Source organism: Xiphophorus couchianus, chromosome 11 (genome assembly GCF_001444195.1).
Source record: "Xiphophorus couchianus chromosome 11, X_couchianus-1.0, whole genome shotgun sequence".
Lineage (NCBI taxonomy): Eukaryota > Metazoa > Chordata > Actinopteri > Cyprinodontiformes > Poeciliidae > Xiphophorus > Xiphophorus couchianus.
This window is the reverse complement of record NC_040238.1, coordinates 24,688,066-24,710,085: the sequence shown is the minus strand read 5'-3', so window position 1 is coordinate 24,710,085 and position 22,020 is coordinate 24,688,066. Positions and strand designations below refer to the sequence as shown.

The 22,020-nt window shown below is 41.3% G+C and overlaps 1 protein-coding gene across 1 annotated transcript; it reads right to left on the bottom strand.

The window, feature by feature from the left end:
• Nucleotides 1-874: 874 nt before the first annotated feature.
• On the bottom strand, nt 875-21,931 carry LOC114152503 (scavenger receptor cysteine-rich domain-containing group B protein). The gene is made up of 12 exons (XM_028030411.1): nt 21,269-21,931; nt 19,236-19,372; nt 15,923-15,955; nt 14,345-14,383; nt 13,693-13,995; nt 13,531-13,596; nt 5,455-5,769; nt 4,434-4,502; nt 3,942-4,019; nt 2,683-2,997; nt 1,388-1,480; nt 875-1,306 (listed from the first exon to the last, which is right to left on the bottom strand). The coding sequence occupies exons 2-12, from the start codon at nt 19,366-19,368 to the stop codon at nt 990-992; spliced, it is 1,761 nt and encodes a 586-aa protein (XP_027886212.1). The 5' UTR covers nt 19,369-19,372; nt 21,269-21,931; the 3' UTR covers nt 875-989.
• Between the last annotated feature and the right edge of the window lie 89 nt (nt 21,932-22,020).

Sequence of the window (22,020 nt, the reverse complement as noted above, 5' to 3'; positions counted from 1 at the left end):
CAGAGAAGTAAAGGAGAGGAGCTGCAGAGATCCACGGGTTCAGCTTAGCAACCATTAACAATACGTTCTACAACTGGCAAGAAGGCGGCCATTATGAACAGAAAACTATAAGAAATCCTGTTTGCAATTTTTCACAAGAACACAAGACACTTGTTGTGTGTAGATGATGGCAGCATCATACTCTGAGATTTCTCTTCAGTCGTGGACGAATCTTTGGACAACCACACGTCATTGTCAATTTACTTCTACTTTTTGTTGTTCCTACACCTGAAATGCTAATAAAATAACAGAAGGTTGTGGCTGTAATCTGATAATACAACCAAAGAAGTTCTTCAACTTTGCTGGTAGAAGAACAGCCCTACTAGCAAACCACAGAAAAGTACGAGTAGCTCAGAGTTGTCATTTGCCAGATTGGATAGATGGGAGTCTCTGTTCTCTGTCCATTTGATCAACAATGCACATATGTGAGAGGGGTTTGAAAGATTGACAAATAGACCAAATATACATACCAAAAAATAAGAACATTTATTTTTGTTATATATTTATATATATATAAAAATGATCATTAGTTACATTTATTTATGAGGGTGCGCAGAACACAAAGATTGCATATATATTTCATAAATTCACAAGACAGAGTTTTGCATTCTTCTGGTTTATAGCATACAGTACCAAGTCTTTCATTTGTACTTTTATCATACATTTGTCATATCTCTATACTTCCTTCAATGTCTTCAACAGACTTAAGTGATGGGCTTCCTTGAGTACTTGGATCATATATAGTAAATATTAGCACAAAAAAAACAATTAAAAGCTTTGCTGAAATGTGTACATTTAGTTTCATATCATATTTATAAAGTGCTTAATATTTATGACTTTACTGTGTATATTATTGCATGGGGTACTCCTTCGATGACGTGAAAGTTGGTATTTACATAATGTGTACAAGTCCTAGCACGGCTGGAGATGGGAGCGAGGTCACGCTGTGATCACGACAGGGAGCAGGTCACACCGGCGTCCTCGGAGTGATCACAGTTGTGCACGTTTCGAGATATATGGGAGCACTGCTGCAGGAAGGCCTCCGTGCCTCTGCACTTCAGATTGTCCAGCAGGATCGTTCCTGTGCCAGGTCCAAAGTGAGCCTGTCCCCAAGCGTGCGTGGCTCCTCCGCAGCCCACCAAACGACACACGACCTGGGCGTCGGGAAGGTCCCAGGCGTCGTCGCACACCGTGCCCCACTCCGAATTTAGGTACAACTCCACTCGACCCTCGCACCGGTGCTGGCCGTCCACCAGCCTCAGCGCTCCTACGGGTCGATATAGACAATTCAGATTTGCCGCGTAAGCTGTACTCCATGCTAGTTTGAGGTACCTGAAGATGTACCTACCTTCAGCGGGTGTCGTGGTCACTGGTGTTCTTTCTGTCACCCGGAAGTCACGTGCGATTGGGATTAAAAACAAGGGGTCCAACTGTGGGGGAGCTGAAGAGAAAAGCAGAGAAAGGAGAATGATTCTCTTACCCAGTGGACGTACACAGGAAATATCAGGTCACACAAGCATTAGCAAGGCGCTCTCCTCTAATTACTGCACAGATCAATAATGGAAAACTGTTTGCCTCTTGGGTTGCCTTTAACGTTATGATGCAAAGGTCCACTTGGATGAAGTAATTCCTCTGAAAAAACGGTGTTCCTGTAATGAGTTTGATGCATGTATCTTTTCAATTTGCTAGCTGAGAGAAGAGCCAGATTAAACGGCTGACCTTTTCAAAAACATAATCGCACATAATCGGTTTCAAATCGCATAAAATGTATTTATATGGCACACAAAGTCCTGCACACAAAAACAACAAATAGCAATTCTAATGTATTTAATATATATAACACCACAGGCGTGCTGTCTGTGTGTCCGTAAAGTCTTTTATTTGTGTCCAAAATTAATCCCTTAAATTTTAAGGCTTAAAATGTCAAATTCATTTAAAAAGTGCAAGTTGGCCTTAAATATGTCAATTGCAGATCTTAATTTTTGTCCTGATAGGACTATATAATCTACTGTTTGTCACCTCCTGGGGTAACAATGAGACATTTTTGTCAGGCAAATGTCTGATTCGCATCTTCATTGTTTTCTATGACTCCAGACAGCAACTAGCTACTAATATATCTTTGCTAGCTAGCTAGCTTTGTCTTTACCTCCATCATGGTTCACAGCTTTTACTATGCTTGATTGCAATGCAGATAGTTTCCCCAACCATCCCCTATGTTTATAGTTTTTTCGGTCTTAAATTTAATTCCAGATGGCACTAGAAAGATCTTAAAAAGTCTTAAATTTGACCTGTAGATACCTTGCAAGGGATTGTTTAGTGTGTGAAGAAGAGCCTGTGTGCTTCTGATTTTTCTGTAAAGCAGCTATGTTTGGCCTGCAGCCAGTCAGTGAGGTTGATTTGCCTTGACTCATTCACTTTATTATTTTTTTATGCTTTCTGTGCCATCTCCTCCTAAGAGAACTTCAGTCATGCAGCACAGAGGGGCAGCTCAGCAAGGCAGGCAGAAATGACTGTGTCGATGGGAAATATGCACTTTCAGTGGAAATTATTACTCAGCTTTGGTGCTAATTTCACAATAAAGACGAAAAAAGTCCTTAGATTTACCGTAACCTGATAGAAATTCCAAGAATGATCAGGTCTTACGTGCACAGATAACGCCAGCATCCTCGTGATGACCACAGTTGTGTTGACCCCAGCCCAGGTGGAAGCACTGGGACAGGTCGCTTTCTGTGCCGCTGCAGTCCACATTGTCCAGCAGGATGGGCCCTGTACCGTAGCCGAAGTAGGCCTGGGTCTTGGCCGCGATAGCCGGACCACATCCGAGCGCTCTGCACACCACGTTGGCGTTGGGCATGTCCCAGTCATCGTCACACACTGTCCCCCAGATGGTTTTGTAAAGGACTTCCACACGACCCTGGCAGCTGCTGTTGCCGTTCATCACACGGATGGTCGGTTTGCCTGGAGGCGGACAGACAGGTGTGAGAACAGATCTGTGTAAAGTAGTGCAAAAGTATTCACACCTTGGTCAGAGTTCAGGAGGGTTCTGGGGCAGCTACCCAGGGCTCCAATTTTTGAGGGGCCCCACCAATTTTTTTAAATATGTTGTTTGGGGGTTTTTTTATGCATCTTTTGTACACATTGTACTATACAGAAGTATCATATGCACATGTCTGTGAGCTGTAATAATAATTTGGGATTTGTATGAATATAAACAATAATAATAGAAATTTGAAAATGAAGTTATGGTACATTTTTGGGGGGAGAACAAAACAGAGTTACTGGCCAAGTGATATATTAAGCCTACCATTATCAGTTTGTATCATCACTTCATACTTTAGAACTACCTATTAATGTCCTATAATTTCCAATAGAAAAGTATTTTTTTGTTAGTGAATGGGGCACCAAAGCGAGTTTTAGCCCATGGGCCCACATCCTTGTAAATCCGGCCCTGATTCACCCCCTTCAATTTTCCAGCAATTGTCATTTACACTCTTTAACTTTTTAACAAGTCAAATTGGATGAAGAACATCTGCAAAGAGCAGTTTTCTTGTCCTTCTTTGACATTGGTCTGGACCTTTACTGGGATATTCTATTAGATGAATATACTCCATCCCTCTCCCCATCAACTCTGACCAGCTTCTCTCTTCCTGCTTAAGAAAATAGTCCTGACAGCATGATGCAGCCACTACCATGTTGTACAGTGACATCACCCTCAAAAAACATTTGCAAACCATGTATCATTTTCCTTCCAGTTCACAGTTATGGGCTACTATATGATGATGTATCATAGGCTATTGACCCAATAAAATGAGTTGCAGGTTTTACAATATGAAGTAATGGAGAAATAAATTCATACAGTGTGAATATTATTCCTAGACGATGAACATAAAATGGAAAATTACCTTTGGTTTGGGAAGTCGTGGTTACGGTTGTTGTTGTTGTTGTTGTAGGAGGCGTGGTAGTTGAAATTCTCTCTGTGACTGAAAGAAAGATAGGAAAAAAATTATTCCGGATCAGTATATTCTTTATTTATTTTTTTTTGTTTACATTTTTGTTTGTTTTTTTGTGGGGGAGGGTTTGTTTAGTAATGGTCCTAATCAAGTGAAACTACTCTGAAGTTTTAAAGATACATTCAAGATAGCAGCTGGCTGAACTCTTACAAACCTATTCTATATTTCATATTTACTTTAAATAATGGTTAATAATCATTAGTTTAAATTAAAACATATGGATTCATGCTATTACATTTACAGTCAGATGTGTAAGTGTGAACTCTTGTGAGCTGAGAGAGACATTTGTATGAATCCGCACCTCTCGCCATGATTTGTCTAAAGTCAAGAGGGACAAATGGCTCCCTCTGGTGGTGGTTTATTGAGAGTGCATGATATATTTACCTGTGGTGCCTGTTGTTTGCAAGATGATTCTTCGTAATTCTGTAACTGCTGGCGGAACAGTAGTTAATCCTGAAATATGTAGATGACAAAAACGTAATTACTTTACAGACAGAATTACATAAAGTATTTACTAAACTCTAAATAACTTGGGAAATATTTTTGTGTTTGGATTCGACTACAACAATACCGGTGTACAACTAAGTTATTTAATAAGTGATTATTTTATTGATTATTCTGACAATTGGATGCAAAAATTGGCACATTTTGGAGATTTTAAATAAAACAAATAATTTAATTCTCGTTTTAACTTAGAAATTAAAAATTTTATTGTTTAACGCAGCATTCCTTTAATGTACGCTTGATTATTTGCAGCCTCTGCAGCTGAAAAAGTACTTCTATTAGCATGTGAAAAACACACCTCTTTCTGCCTGACTTAACATCAGTGTGGTCTGTTGACTGTTTTTTGGATTAACTAATTAATAAAAGATGCATAATGAGGTATTTTTTATTTTTTCCCTTTTTACAGAATTTGAACCAGGTGAAGCCACAACTGGGTAACATATTTGCAGGCAGTTTTTTATGCAAAATTAATATATGTTTTTGTACACTGTTGGTTTCATTAATGCTCTGAATATGTTGTCCTTTCTGCAAATGGTCTTTTTTAAGTCTATATACTCCAGTTAATAAGTAATCAATTACTAAGTCAGCTGACGATTATTTCAGTAACCGATTAATCATGATGAATGTGATTAATCTGATTAATCATTTCAGCCCTAAATGGAAGCACAACATTTAAGATTAGAATATTACATCAGACCAATAAAAACATTTCAAAGGCAGAAATGTGGACTTAATAAAAAGTGAATACATACTAATGGTTGCTGTTTTCAAAGGTAATTTCTAATCTGACAAAAGTCTCACTGGAGAGCATATTCTAATTTACTGAATATGACTGTAAATTACCCTCCACTGATCTGAATAACTTTACTGTCCCATTCCAACATAACTTAGAGCATCGTACCAGTGCAGGTGACCCCGGCGTCCTCATGGTGTCCACAGTTGTGCTTTCCCCAGCCCAGGCTCTTGCACCTGGTCAGCTCCTGTTCGTTGCCGTAGCAGTTGACGTTGTCGAGGAGAATGAGCCCGGTGCCGTAGCCGAAGTAGGAGTTTGTGTGGGCAGAGACCGCACTGCCGCAGCCTAGCTGCTGGCACACCACCATGGCGTTGCGGAGCCCCCAGTCATCGTCACACACCGTCCCCCAGCTTCCTTGGTAGTAGATCTCGACCCGACCTTGGCAGGAGTTCATGCCATTCACCAAGCGGACAGTGCCATCGCCTAACCAAAAGAACGAGGGAGGAAACAGTAAGGAGTAAAGTCACTAACTGAACATTTTACTCTATGCTAGAGCGATTGGAGCACCAAACGGATAGATTTTGTGTCTGGAAGCTTAGAAGATGAGTCTAAGATACATGTACAAAAAAAAACTGAGACAAAACACACTGAGGGCAGAACAGAAGAAGAAGAAAAAAACTTTAGCACCAAACTTTAACTTTATCACCTTACGTTTCTTCCCAGACAAAACGGAGAGACAATAGACATTCTCATGTGTCCATCAGGTAGCAAGTGTCATAAATCTGGAAGACCTCTTGCTTACTCTTGCTTTCATGATGGTCACCAGAGGATTAGCTAAATACGTCATATGTACGTATATCAATTGTACACCGAATTTGACTCAGCCCTGCTTCTCCATGATCCTCTTGGGAATGAATGTAAAAAAGAAAATAACACGGCCAGCACAACAAAGCCAAACCCGACGAACAATGAGAAGAATCTGAAACTGAAGAGACCTTTCCACGTGTGTTGTGAAGCTTCCAAGAAGAAGTCCAGAGGGATACAGTGCACCAAATCCCCAAAGCCTTTTGATGTTGTCTAAATGTGTCCAAATCCAATGACTGATACATCTCTAAAATGTCTATTTTTTATTGTGAAGAAATGTGATGACTTAGCGGGGAATACCTGTTGTGTCAACAAGGTTTCAATAGACGTTTATGGTCTGCTTCTGCATTTTAAAAACAAGCATCCAACAAAGCAGGTGGCATTTAATTTCAAATCTGTATGGTTTGTTATTTTTATGCCAGAACACAAATTCCAATTTAACCACACTCATAAGTCAACACAGTAAATTAAAACCCATGTAGTATTTACATGAGTTTCTAAATATTTTACAAGTAAAAATCTGGATAGTGTTGTATGCATTTGTATTCAGCTGCCTGTACTCTGATGCTCCTAAATAAAATCCAGTGCAACCAACTCCATTCAGTAGTCACCTAATCTTTAAATGCAACCTATTGGTGCATAATTTAATCTCAGTGCAAATGTAGCTGTGTAATGAAGGTCTTCATTACTGGTCAGGATAACACTTTAATTATGTGCAAATGATAATGAGACGGGTACAAATAAGATTGAAGTATTTTATTGGGTGTTTTATGCAGGGCATCTCAGTGGGTATTGAGGGTGTCCTGGGGGGGATAATATAAATGAAGTAGGTATGGTAATTATGAAATGTATTACAAATGTTTGTAGATTAAGGCTTACCTCTGCCTGAACACCTGGTAAAGATTCCGGAAGAGACCAAGTGCAGATGGAAGAGGGGGAACAAAGCCTGAGGTATTTTAGAAATGATGAATAAATTAATATTTATATGAGGGTAGTTTTAGATAGCCAATGAGTATGTAACCATGAAGAATGTTTGTTATTTATGTGTTGAAGATTGGTTGTTTTGTTAAGTTGTTTGGTGTATATGTGGTTTGTTCTATCCTGTCTTTTAAGAAGTGTGTTAATTGGTACCGCCCAGGATTACAAAGCCTGCATGTTGGCCACATGATGGGAGTAATAGGTGCGGGTGCTGCGACACCTCATGACCATGTAAGCAGGAAGTCATCTTTGTTAAATGTTGGAGATTAAAACACCTGGTTGGTTGCACTACCCCTGCCTCCAGACTCCTATTTCAGCCTCCCGCTAAGGGCCATCTTAACAAGTGGTGTCAGAAGTTTTGGGGCTGGAGTCACAAGGTGGAGTTGAGGATGACAAAGGACAGGGAAAGGCGGAAACAAGATCAACAGCTGGAGCCTGATGAGGGAGCGACGGCATCTGCTGATCAGGTGGGCGTGGCACCCAGTAACCCTGAGAAGGTTGAAGAGTTGGCGGATTTGGTGAAAGCACTTATTCAGTCTCAATCAGTGCGGGACCAGCAGCTGGCCAAAGAAACTTCCCGTCAAGAGCACAGATGGAAGTCGGTGCAGCACCAGTTTCACCAAATTCAGCAGCAGGTGACTGACCTGAGGCAGGAGGCTGACGGGGACCGGCTACAGCCTGGATCACTGCAGCCTCAGGATGAGATGGACGATCTAGGAGACGGAACGAGTCAACATTCTTGGCGTGTCGGGCCGGAGAGGGATTTCGGCGTGCACAGAGAACCTAAGCTGCATCCTCTTCTACCGGATGACGACATCGAACATTTCTTGACTACTTTTGAACGAATGGCTCAAGTCTGCCGATGGCCGAGAGAGGAATGGGCGATTCGGCTAATTCCCCTATTGACTGGTAAGGCACGAAGTGCTTATGTCTTGATGGATTTTGCTGACTCAGAAGACTATGATAATGTCAAGGCGGCCATATTGCAGAAGTATGAGATTACGGCGGAAACCTATCGTCGACGTTTCCGGTCTGTGAACATTCTCTCTGGTGAGACTCCACAAGAACTATATGTGCGCCTTAAGGAACTGTTTTTTAAATGGGTTAAACCAGACAAAGCAACGGTGAAAGAAATTTCTGAGACAATGATCCTGGAACAATTCCTGAGGATGGTGAACCCGGAACTGGAGGTGTGGCTTCGGGAGCATGACCCAAAGACAGCAGAGAAAGCGGCACAATTGGCGGAGGTCTTCACGGCGGCTAGACGAGGGACAAAACGTAGTACCTTCGGCCGGGACTCGAACTTTGCCCATGCAAGTAAGTCCGTTGGGGATGAATGGGGTGGTGGTCAGTCGGAGAGTAGAGACATTTCTGGTGGTAGGCACTTTGTTTCGAATCAATACAGACCTGAATATAAACCTGATTCTGTTAAGAATGCCCCTTTTCGTTCTGCCAAACGAGACATACGATGCTACGTATGTAATGGACTGGGCCATACCCAGTATTTCTGTCCCCGTACGAATCAATCGAAGCCATCTCTGTTTTGCACAGTTCCTAGACCTACAAAATCTGTTCTTCATAATGCTGCTTGTACTGCACCTGTTCTCATTAATGGTCAGAGGGAAACAGCGTTGCTGGATACAGGGGGGTTTCAGACTGTGGTTTTGTCTTCTTTAATACCTAGAGAAAGGTGGACTGGGGATAAATGTTACATAAGCTGCATACATGGGGATAAACATGAATATCCATTAGCTGACATTTATTTGACTGTGGGAGGGCACACATTTTTTATGTCAGTAGCTCTTGCAGCAATGCTGCCGTATGCGGTTATTCTGGGTAATGATGTCCCCATTATTGCAGATCTCATTCAGCAGGCAGAACTACATCCTCCCAAACTAGTACCCACACAACCAGAAAATTTTTCCCCGCAGGACGTGACTGGGGCTCTTTTAAAGCAAACCATGGAGTACCCAAGTAAAAGGCCGCCAGCAGGGCACAATATGGTCACCACAAGGGCTCAGAGTGCTCAGAACACTTTGAGAGAGTTACCATTTTTTGAAGAAATGTGGGAAATGGGACCAGTTAAACCTTATAAAACCAGGGCTGCAAGAAGAAGGGAAAAGATGAGAGGTTCTGTCAAACAAACAGCTAACATTGTTAAACCATTTCACCTATTAGATGTTGATCTTCCGGTTAGTGTGGGTGAGCTTCAGCGGCAGGATCCAACTTTAAAAGGTTGGTTTGAGAAGGTCACACAGGTGGAAGGAAAAGCACAGGGCTCTGCAGGCTTTCTGGAGGATGCTACATATGTAGTAAAAGGGGGACTTTTGTATCAGTGTAAAGGGGAAGTAGAGTCCCTAGCATTACCACAGCAATTCAGAGAGAGAGTAATGAATCTGGGACACACAGTTCCATGGGCGGGACATATGGGATTCCAGAAAACACTGTGTAGAATTGCCAGAAGATTTGTGTGGCCAGGAATGTATACTCAAATATCACACTTCTGTAAGTCCTGTGTAACATGTCAACTTACTTCAGGGAAGAAGATTTCTCAGGCCCATCTTCAGCCCCTACCAATTATTGGTACTCCTTTTGAGAGGATAGGGATGGATGTAGTTGGTCCCTTAGAGAGAAGTTCAGCGGGTAATAAGTACATCCTGGTTATATGCGATTATGCAACTCGCTATCCTGAAGTTTTTCCCCTGAGGTGTGTGAAAGCCAGCAACGTTGCCAACTGCCTGATACAACTGTTCTCCAGAGTAGGGATACCGAAAGAGGTTTTGACAGACTGTGGCACAAACTTTATGTCTAAGCTGTTACAACAAGTCTACAAGTTGCTAGGAGTGAAGGGAATTAAGACCACCCCCTATCATCCTCAAACGGACGGGCTTGTTGAGAGATACAACCAGACTTTAAAGAACATGCTGCGCAAGTTTGTTTTTACTACAGGAGCAGATTGGGACCAGTGGTTGCCCTATTTGCTGTTTGCCTACAGAGAGATCCCACAGGCTTCGACTGGATTTTCACCGTTTGAACTGCTCTATGGACGCCAAGTGAGAGGACCATTGGACCTCCTGAAGGACTACTGGGAACGTCCCGAATCAGCGGAGGAGAACATCGTGGCATATGTGGTCAAGATGCGACAGAGGTTGGAGGAAATGACAGCTCTGGCACAGGAGAGCATGCAGACAGCACAACAGCACCAGAAAAAATGGTATGACCAGAAATCCAAAGAGAGGGTCCTGAAACCAGGACAGCAGGTCCTGTTGTTGCTACCAACCTCAGATAACAAGCTGCTTACCAAATGGCATGGCCCATATGAAGTGACGCGACAAGTGGGTAAGGTCACATATGAACTGTTTATGCCTGACAGAGTGAAAAAACATCAGACATTTCATGTGAACTTACTGAAAGAATTTCAGGTGCGTCGGAGATCAGGGCAGCAGTTTTTGATTTGTGATGTTCAAGATGAGGAGGTGAAGGAGAAGTTTTTGCCCTCCACCGAAACACAGCTCTGTGTGATTGATCTGTCTCATTTGCTAGCAGCCCAACAGGAGGAGGTTGCAGCTCTGCTGGATCCTGAACTCTTTTCAGAGGTTCCGGGTTTTACAGACCTGGTACAACATAATGTCTGTCTCAAGAAGGATTCTCCAGCTCGACGAAAGAGCTATAGGATTCCAGAGCGGTTGGTGCCAGAGTTGGAGAAAGAGATCAATTTTATGTTGGACCTTGGCATCATTGAGATATCAACCAGTGAATGGTGCAGCCCTGTGGTTCTTGTACCCAAAAAAGACGGTTCACTGAGATTTTGTATTGACTTTCGTTACCTGAATTCTCTGTCTCAGTTTGATCCATATCCTATGCCCAGAATAGATGACCTGTTGGAAAGAGTTGGAGGAGCGCGATACATTACTACACTGGACTTAAGTAAAGGGTATTGGCAGGTGGCACTGGCATCGGAGGCCCGCAAGCTGACTGCATTTAGGACACCATTTGGTATGTATCAATTTAAAGTGATGCCATTTGGTCTTCAGGGAGCGCCTGCCACTTTTCAGAGACTTATGGACCATGTCTTGAGAGATGTCTCAGATTTTTCAGCAGCTTACTTGGACGATGTGGTGGTGTTCAGTCACACATGGGAGGACCACATGTTACATTTACAACGAGTGTTAGGATGCATCAGAGCAGCTGGACTGACCATCAACCCTCAGAAATGTGCCATTGCCCAGAGAGAGGTGGCCTATTTAGGCTACATCATTGGTTTTGGCAAGATTAGGCCACAGGTGGGGAAAGTGGATGCGGTTCGTACTTTCCCTGTACCTACAACAAAGAAGAAAGTGAGGAGCTTCTTGGGTTTGGTCGGGTGGTACAGGAAGTTTATTCCTCAGTTTGCTGAACGTTCAGTTGTGTTAAATAACTTGACAAAGAGTAAGTCCTCAAATAAGATTCAATGGACTGAGGAATGCAGCAAAGCTTTTGAAGATCTTAAAAATGCCATCTGTACAGACTCTGTTTTGCACACTCCTGATTTTGAAAAGTCTTTTATACTGCAGACAGATGCTTCAGGAGTGGGTCTTGGGGCAGTTTTGTTGCAGGAAGTGGATGGAGAGATGAAGCCGGTGGTGTTTCTGAGCCGCAAGCTTCTGGACAGAGAAACCAGATATTCGACGGTGGAGAAGGAATGTCTAGCAATGAAGTGGGCCATCGAATCCTTGAGATACTACCGGCTGGGACGGCATTTCTTTCTGGAAACAGACCACCGGGCCCTCCAGTGGTTGCATCGGATGAAAGATGCAAATGCACGGATTGCTGGATGGTACCTTGCTCTGCAACCATATAACTTCACTGTATGTTATAAGGCTGGGAAAACCAACACTGCAGCTGACTGTTTATCTAGGATTTCTGAAAGTTAAGGTACTGTGAGCTTATGGAGAGGGGGGAGGAAATGTAATGAAGGTCTTCATTACTGGTCAGGATAACACTTTAATTATGTGCAAATGATAATGAGACGGGTACAAATAAGATTGAAGTATTTTATTGGGTGTTTTATGCAGGGCATCTCAGTGGGTATTGAGGGTGTCCTGGGGGGGATAATATAAATGAAGTAGGTATGGTAATTATGAAATGTATTACAAATGTTTGTAGATTAAGGCTTACCTCTGCCTGAACACCTGGTAAAGATTCCGGAAGAGACCAAGTGCAGATGGAAGAGGGGGAACAAAGCCTGAGGTATTTTAGAAATGATGAATAAATTAATATTTATATGAGGGTAGTTTTAGATAGCCAATGAGTATGTAACCATGAAGTATGTTTGTTATTTATGTGTTGAAGATTGGTTGTTTTGTTAAGTTGTTTGGTGTATATGTGGTTTGTTCTATCCTGTCTTTTAAGAAGTGTGTTAATTGGTACCGCCCAGGATTACAAAGCCTGCATGTTGGCCACATGATGGGAGTAATAGGTGCGGGTGCTGCGACACCTCATGACCATGTAAGCAGGAAGTCATCTTTGTTAAATGTTGGAGATTAAAACACCTGGTTGGTTGCACTACCCCTGCCTCCAGACTCCTATTTCAGCCTCCCGCTAAGGGCCATCTTAACAAGCTGTTACAAACACAGATGAACAAACAGTATTATGAGGACTAAGGAAACCAACAACTTGCCAAGACTTAACAAAGAGTCTCTCCAACCAAGCTGTCTGAATTCAAGGCAGTTCTCAAAGGAAAAAAATGACAAAAGATTCAAGCTGACCAAAGCAGATGGAGGAAAATGCTTTCAGACTTGCATATGTAAATGCCACAAAATGTACTTCTGGTCTATAACCAATACACTTAGGTTTGTGGTTTGGTATGAAGCTTTTCATTTACAAAGTGCTACTGTGATCCATCTGTCATTAACTTTATGCTAACCTGTTTGATGGCTTAATGCCCACATGCTCAGATCTGTGCAGTGAGAATTAAATCCAGGTGCATGTGCAGTTTGTTTAATCAGAAGCTGATGCTTTGACCTGAAGCAACAGATGGCCTTTTGTCCATAGATGACCACTAAAAAGGTTTGAAACAAAATAGGTCTGCCAGCATATCTGGCTGCAAGAAACATATTAATATCAATATCTTTTCTAAGTGGTCATCTGATGAAGAAAGTTGAAAATCAGACGGGAAACACAAGTTATTGTCCTGTCAGCTTTTAGACGTGAGTAGATGTTGCATATTGCAGATTTTGCCTACAGTGGCCAGGGCAAGTGACATTCAGCTAGCATAGCCACGTTTTTCAGAATAGAATTGAATAAAAATTCTCTGGAGCTTTTCCAACCATTTTATGAATTTTCATTTTAGGAATTCACACCTTGTACATTTACGTTCAGCAACAGATCAAAATCTATTTTATCAGAGCAGATGATACTTACGTAATCCAGACTTGACCGTGGGTGTTGTAGGCTCTGCAAACCCTCTTGCCCCCAATAATACAGGTTCTAAAAAAAATAATAATAATAATAATGAAAAAGCAGCATTTTTAATGATTTCTTCTGTAATTTATTTGTTTAAAAAGAGGTTTGAACAAGTTTTACCTCTACAGGTAACTCCCACATCCTCATAGTGGTAACAGTTGTGGACACCCCAGCCCAGGCTACGACACTGACTCAGGTCTGCCTCGTTTCCCCGGCAGTCCACGTTATCCAACGCGATGAGTCCCGTGCCTTGTCCGAACCGAGAGCTGCTCCCCACGGCGACGGCTACTCCGCATCCCATCTGCCGGCACACAACATTGGCGTCCACCATGTCCCAGTCGTCGTCGCACACCGTGCCCCACGAGCTGTTGTAGAGCACCTCGACTCTGCCCTCGCACCTGTTGCGTCCATTCACCAGTTGGACTTTGAAGAGACGGCACATGTTTTTAGTTGGTTGTGTCCAAAGACATTGCGCTCTCTATTGTTAAAGGTAAGGTGACACGCAACTGCTTGAGAACATCTGCGTACAGACGAAATGTCCCTGCGCAATTAGGGAAAACGGTAAACCAGTAAGGGGAGTAGTAAATAAGTTTGGGATTAGGAGAATGGAGAGCTGGGAAAATGAGATTGTTTAAGCCCAAAGCACTGCTCTATTTCCTGTACTCTGCTTTTCTGGCACCCAGTCAGAAAGTCACCGATACGCTGCCATGGTAGAAAATGAATCTTTTCGCACTGCACTTTTTCCCCCTTATGGCAATAACTTCACACTCACCTTGGTACTGCGTCCTCTCGAAGGTTTGCATCGTGTTGCCTGAAACAAAAAGTCAGAGGGTATCTTCAGTTGTTTGTTGATGGGTGGCTATTGGCCTTCCATAGGTAATGTCCTCTTTATCTACTGTATCTGATTTCCTGTAACGCTAGACACGGACCAAGACCACAGCAGAAAGCCTGTTCACAATGAGCCTGCGCTGAAGATTAAATATGTTGCGCTGATCCTCTAAAGGGTTTTAATCTTACTTTGTTTCTAATATTTTTCTTTGAAATTGTTGAGGTAGCTGAAATGAGTTTTAGGTTTTGTGTGTTTTAGGTATTTTGTGATATTCTTTTTTTTTGTAATGTTTGTAATAGTGTCATTTTATTGTAATGTTTGTGGACCTGAGGAAGAATAGCCTCGACTATCATAAAGACTAATGAGGATCTTTAATTAAACTAAACTGACATGGAAAAAAACGCTAAGTCAGCAATTTCCTCCATAAAACAAGAGGAATGTTTGCTATAGTGCCATCAAGAAAGTCTGACATTTTTATTTTATTCTCCGTACCATCTCCTCAAATCTATACGTGTGTGTGTGTGTGTATATATATATATATATATATATATATATATATATAGCCAAAAAGATAACAAAAAAGTGAATGAGATCATATTACATGTTTAACTGATTTCAACAGATGAAAGTGAAAAGCAGTTTTATTTAGCTGACGCTTAGAACTAAAACCACTGAAAGCTGTTTTTTATTTACACACTTTATTTCACAAAAGAGCGGCGTACTTTTGTTTTATGATTAGCAGTGTTCTGGAGCATTAATTTAAAGCTCATGTTCCATAAAACCAGGAAAACTGCTCATGTTTTTCCTGGGAAGTATGCCAAATAAATATTACATTTATGTTCCTGTTTGTGTGAGCTGAAAAGCTACATGAAGCCCCAGAAATGATGTTTACTAAACTTTCTACTTTTTTTTTTGTTGTTGCTGTAAACAAGCAGATGGTGTAAGTAAGGCCTTTGGACCTGAAAACTTTGCAATGGTCAGCAGGGGGCGACACCTCAAGTTCCAAAAACTAAAATCCTTTCAACTCTTCCCAATTAGATCCATAATTTCCACAAACACACATCTCACTGTCTTGTTTTACACACTTCTAATAGGAACCTGCATCCTAAATACAAGCCATTATATATGTAACTTTTAAAAAATGACAGATGTTCTTATTTACTTGGTTCATGTGCATTTAAAAATGAAAATGTTTGGACTACAGCTGTTTCTTAACTCGGCTGAAGGACATTCCACTGCCTTCAGATTAGTATCTCAGATTCCGACACCTTTACAAAGACACCAGGATGACCTTTGTATGACAATCACTTCTTACACTTTTTATGTAGGTCAATTCCCAACCTCCTTTATTTATTTGTGACACAAAGGCATGAGTAATGTGCTAATAGAGTTGAGCAGAAGCTTTCATAAGCTGTTTTATGGCGTCACATCTTGGTTATTCTTCACCTCTTGTATTCTTGTATGAGAGTTTGAGTTCTGCGCATGATGTGTAAAAGAAATGAATAATTGAATGTTACTTACTGGTTACAGTTCGTTTGTTTATCTTCATGCCTCCTGGAAATAGAAAATAGAAGTCAGCAAGGCTCACATCTATAGACTCTGCAATAGGATAAAACCAGTACGCAGATGTCAGCACATGTAAACAAATGGTTTTCCCCTGCATGGGTTGTTTCACAGACTGGCGTTGATCGTGTCCCCCTTTTAAAACGGCTGCAGGGCTTTGGCCAGGTCTGACAGGGAAGCAGGGGGCAGACAGTACCCACAGACACAAAGGCTCCCATCTACAGGGAGTTCGCTTGCAGGTACAACCGGTCCTATCAGGGACTCTACTGTGTGTTTTCGGCCTAAATTCACAAATAATCAGCTCATGTGTCCCATTCATTTCCAGTTTTTGGCCTTGATTCTTGGAACCAACATTTTTTATTATTATGCAGTGGTTTTATGTTGTGGTAGACAAAAACATTTTTATATAGCATGGTCGTCAATTTACTAACTTTACACTAAAAAAAGAGACAGTGTAGCTGAAATGTTCCCTCTGTGTTTAAACAAGACTGTAGATTTGGAAGTGTGTTTAATCTACTTTTTTGCCAATTTGAAGTTATTAATGACAAATTAAAATAAATTTTAAAAACTTAATTTATTCAGTGAATTGTGGCAGTTTTTGCTTTTGATAGTTTTTATCATTTGGGCCTGTGGGCAGTGATCATTCCTGTCATTTATTTCTGTTTTCTATTTATTTTATTACTATTATTTTATTATTATTTTCTTATGGTTCACCACTTTAATTTATCTGTAGCTGATTCCCGAGTTACAAGATATTTTGTCTGTCCCCCTTGCCCTTTGAAAACCTTCTGCTTATTAGGTTATATGTTAAAAATAATAATAATAATAAATTTATGGAATTTACAATGAATTGTCAAGATATATATTCCTAAATCTTAACAGGAAACAAGGTTGAGTTCTGTCATATTTTCCAAATAATCTCAAAACTGGACAGCTCAAGCTGACATGGTAATGAGTTGAAAGGTCTGTGCTGCCTGGGTAATTTCATATCTAAAAATTATAATTAACTTTAGATTTAATTAATCTTTATTATGATTGTTGGTATACTTATTATGCTTAGGCTGAAGTGAGTGAATAATGGTCTGTTTTGATGAATGCAGCGTAAAACAATCTTCATATATAACTCTTTACCAAGACGTCGTTAAGGCAACCATCACTAATGGAGACATGAGTCTCACCTCAAAAGAAATCTTAAATATCCCTTCAGTTATATCCTATAGTAATGTCCTCCAAGATCCAGCAAGGATAAGTGAATATAGGCTGTTGTTGGGTACCTGGATGGATGGGAGCAACTTGTAAACTACTCCCACTACAGGTAGTTAAAAGTACTGCATGTGTCATTCATATGAATTCAGAAAAGCTGATTTTCTTGCTAACAGATCAAATCTAATGGAATTAGTGGAATCTAGTTCAAATGTAAATACACATACATATGGGCTTGGGGGAAAGTTTAAAATTGCTTCTGTTTGTGCTTTTTTTTTTTCTTTTTAAATTATGCACTTTTCAAATAGTCAGATTTTAATATCAGACAACGATCACCAGGGATAATCCTCCCACACATATCTGGCAGTTTTGTGAAAAGCAATCAGCCCTTCATAACTATCTGTGCCACCATTGGACTAACGATTCTTCTTTGAAGAACTGTTTTAGCTGGCCACACTGGAGGGCTTCGGAGATTAATAGACTGTTTAACATCATGTCATAGCATCTCTGTCGGACTAAAGCCAGACTTTGACAAGCCTGCTTGAAAACCTTTGTTTTGTTTTTTTGGTTGAGGTTTGTGAGCCATTTCAAAGTGGACTGACAAAAGTGGATGCTATATTTGCCAAGTCTCTTTTCTTACTGTTAAGTTTCTGATTTAACATTGACTGCTGTATTGAGTTGCTGAGAGTCGTCAGTGCACTCTTAGAGTAATTTTGTTAGGCAGACCTCTCCTAAGAGACTTAGCAACTTTTCCTTGATTTCACCATTTGTGAATATTGTCTCTCACAATGGTTTGCTGTCTTCCCAAAGGCTAAGAAATAAAAGATTTTTTTAAGTCTTTCCAAACAGATGAACTTTAATGACCTTATCCCCTTAATATTCTCTCTTTGGTTTGTGATCTACGCATGTTCATTACAGTTTACAATCAAACTAGGAAGGCCCAGACACCAACACTATGACCCTGATGCGACTTGGTAGTCACAAATGGTTGCCAGTATACATTGGAATTGCAGAACAAATGTGATATAGGGATATTATACAGCGTGAAGACAGCTGCAGAAACAACAGGAGTCCACATTGTGCACAAAGCAAGGCACCGTACAATTTTCCAGTGACCAACTTATCTGAGAGATATGATGTTCTGCAGAATCTGATGTGAAATCACATGTAACGGATGGTGAATATGAGAACTGTACCTATATTAAAAGCATTAGCTGGATTTGAAACAATGGTAGAGCATTGAAACATAGAACCCAGCTCCTTTGGGGATACCCCACACATGTCTTGGCATCGGTCAAGTGAATTCAGTGAGCTGCGTGCCACGCCCATTTGGTTCTGGAAACCCAACTGCATTCTCTGAAAGCACACGGGGTTGTTGATCTCAATAGATAGTCTGACTGGTGAATTCAGTTTGTTTGTTTTTTTACCCCTCCAGGGGGTCTTTTGTGGGCTCTAGTGTCCCTTATATGATAGTAGGCTGACAGGAAACGGGGAAGGAGAGGGGGGAAGACATGCGGCAAATGTCGTCGGGTCCGGGAGTCGAACCTGCGACGGCCGCGTCGAGGACTCAAGGCCTCCAAATACGGGTCGCGCTAACCACTACGCCACCACGGCACGCCATGAAATTCAGTTTTAATAAAACGTCCATTTGGTGTGGATAGCTTTAATCTTTTATTAAATTAACTCATTATTGACTATGTGAACAATTAAGTGTGATAAAACAGCAAAAACAGAAGAAATCTTTAATGGGGAAAATATTTTTCATAGCACTGCAGGCAAACAACACATGGGCTGGTACTTGAAAAGAGGAGAGATTTGCTTTTATATATAATATAGGTTTTTTGTGTTGACTTTTTAAATCTTCACCACAGTGAATAATTTAAAAAAGAATGTTTTTTCCATTTTAAAGATTTCATAAGACATTTAAATAAAAATACAAATATTCAAGTTGTATTATGCTTTACCATATTGCTACCTCTATTACATATCATGTTAGTACATATTTAAGTAGCTTTAGTTGTTGTTTTTTAGATAAACCCAGAGTACCCCAGACCCTCACCAGACCTACCTAGTCTCAGTACGCCGAGGGGCACCAACACAAAGGAAGCCAGCAGGGACACCAGGAGCCAAACGGCCGGGTTCCAGCACCTGCACTCGCTCTCCACCCCACGCTGGCCTCGCATGGCTGTCTGACTCACCATCTGCCTGCAACACACACAGTTAGACTCTCAGTTACTCTCATCAGGGGCACCCAGGGTCCAGAGCTGCATGTGTTCCAGACTTGCAACAGCCTCAAGCGTGGCAGACACTTTTCTACAACTGAAAAACAATCAGTATTTATTGTCCTGGTTTGGAGTGGTCTAATTATAGTATTGGATTGTTTTATCTGATACGGCCTGCAGCTGTTGTCACTGTGATGTAGCAGGGTTTGGATGGTCGTTTCAGTAAGCTCGAAGAGACACCATTTCCAGAGATCACTTTATGAACATAAAAGTTCTCTGAGTACATCTCTACATCAGGAGCTGGTGACTCCTGATCCAATCAGGACTAATGTGCTGTTGTTGTGTGCACAAAATGGCCACCTTCAAACCCAGATTTGGAGGCTAAATTGCACTGACTGCTGGGATGGAGGGAAAGAGGTTTGGGGTTTTGAGCAACACGAGCAGCTGGAGAAGGCTTGTGTTACAATTGGAGGCCGATATCTTTGTCTGTGTTTTCCAGGGGATTTTCCTTCGGAAAGGGAATGTCAGGATTCATAGGGATCACTCAGTAATCAGTCAGATAGTAACATCAACGAACTCCTCAGAACTTCTAGAGGATGCACTAAAGTTGGGTGCAGCGGTCTGATAATACAACAGGGGGAAAAATTACATATCTGACACACACTTTCAACTGATCTATTATGGAGTGCAACACACTTTTTTGATTAAGTTTGAACCATCAGTTATTGCCGTCTAATGTACATCCACTGTTTGTGCCAAAGCAAATACCTGCAGATACTTTAAAATGCAAACATCCAAGAGACCGTAGAGAGCCACGCTGTAATTTACAAAAACTCAGCGTGAATGTCTGCCCTGACTTGTTTGTTTCTCCGCTCATGCAGAATTCCCCTGACCTTACCCAGGAATGTGTATTAGGGGATGATGAAGGGAGAATTTGATATTGGCCCCTTGAGATAGTGGACATTCCGGGCCTAGGTAGCACACAAAGACATTTCTGCTTTCTGTGGTCCCCCATCGTCGGGCATAAACGCTGCTTCCTGCAATCTGTCACTAGAATCCTCCGAAACGCTTAGGCCCGCGATGACACCGCGGGGGCGCCTCTCATCTCAGAGAGCAGGAAGAAGCGAGGAGGATGTTAAAATATCCTCCTCACTTTGCTCTGTACTCTTTGCTTATCTAAGAGCTGATGCAAAAGGACTGTAAATAGCTTTTAACCAGGTTCATCCGGTGTGCAGTTGTCTCAAAACAAGAGGTACAGAAGCCCAAAGGCACACAGTCAAAGGCTACGAACATCCAATTGGGAGGTGGGGATTTTAATACCACCCCGGCGCTCGAGAACCGAGGCTGCCTCCCTTGAAAACTGTACGAGCACACCACTCGAAACTCTGGGACAAATGGTTCAGTTATGAGGGATGAAAAACAATCTTGTCCCCAATGTTATGTTTTTCAATACTCCATTCATGGTGGGATGTAGCGCAAATCCGCTGGGGAATAATGTTGCCTTTTGTGTCGGCTCTGCTTCCCCTCCCTTCTCACTTCCCTGCACTGAGAAATAGCTGAAAGATCTCGGCCCCACAAAAATACCCCCTAATGTCTGAGATAGACCGGAGAATATCAACACCAGCCACCGTTAATGGGAAGAATCTCCTCTTTTTTTGAGCGGAAAATCAGTGCCTTTGGCAGCGCATCATGCAAGTGGATTTCATAATCTCGTCTTTTTCTCAAAAAAAGTGATAAAAAGAAATCAGAATTTGAACAACTGTTTAAAGATCATGAAAAACAGTTATGACAAATTTAGTCTAGAAAATGCAGCTCCAGAAATATGACTCATGAGAAAAATTTCATTGCATTACATTCAAGTTACAAAAATAATACATACCTGTTGTAAAAGTATTAATCTTGACCCAAAATAATAAATAGAAAAAAAATTTTTTAAATGGGTTTCCTCTCCTCAAAACAAACAAAGAAGCAAAATCAAAAGAGCTGAACCAGCAGGAAGTTTTAAGTCCACAAATCCCACAGAAAATATTAAAAACTACAAACGCAAGAGAAGCCAGAGAACTCCAGAATCCAGCACTACGTGTCTTAGGTCTTTCATCTACTTAGAGCTGGATGACTATAAGTACCTGGCTTCAGTGACAGGGATTACGTAAAACAATAAAAACCACAGCATTGTATGTTAATATTCTAACGCCCTGTACCCGTCTAAGATTAAAAGAAGCAGGAGGGGCGTGAAAGACACAAAGACAATGTAAGCCAGCCCTGTACTGGTATCCCAGCATCTCCAGTTTCAGGTGGAGCTCTCAGAAGGTGCGGTCCAGCTCATCCCAGCACACAGTTGCAGAGAGAGGCAAGGCTGTGGCTTGGACTCGCTGTGGGTTCGTGTTTGTGCACTGGACTCTCCCACATTACAGAGAGCTGCTCCAAATTGGAAGATTCTGAGGCAAACTCAATCTCATGACTGACATGTAGAAAATATTTACTTTTTATTGCTACAAACGTCAATTTATGCAACTGAAAATTTATGTGATAGACCAACACAAAGTAGTGAATAACTGTATTGTTTTTTACAATTAAAAATATGAACAGTATGCCTCTGCATTTGTATTCAGCTTTTCCATTTAAATACCA

Bases quoted from the DNA above. Each gene is read 5' to 3' on its own strand.
- LOC114152503 (XM_028030411.1), bottom strand. From the start codon at position 19,368: ATGGTGAGTCAGACAGCCATGCGAGGCCAGCGTGGGGTGGAGAGCGAG. The intron at 14,384-15,922 runs GTAAGTAACATT...TTTTTGTTTCAG, and splicing joins AAACAAACGAACTGTAACCA to GCAACACGATGCAAACCTTC. The intron at 1,481-2,682 runs GTAAGACCTGAT...TTTTCTCTTCAG, and splicing joins TGCTGGCGTTATCTGTGCAC to CTCCCCCACAGTTGGACCCC.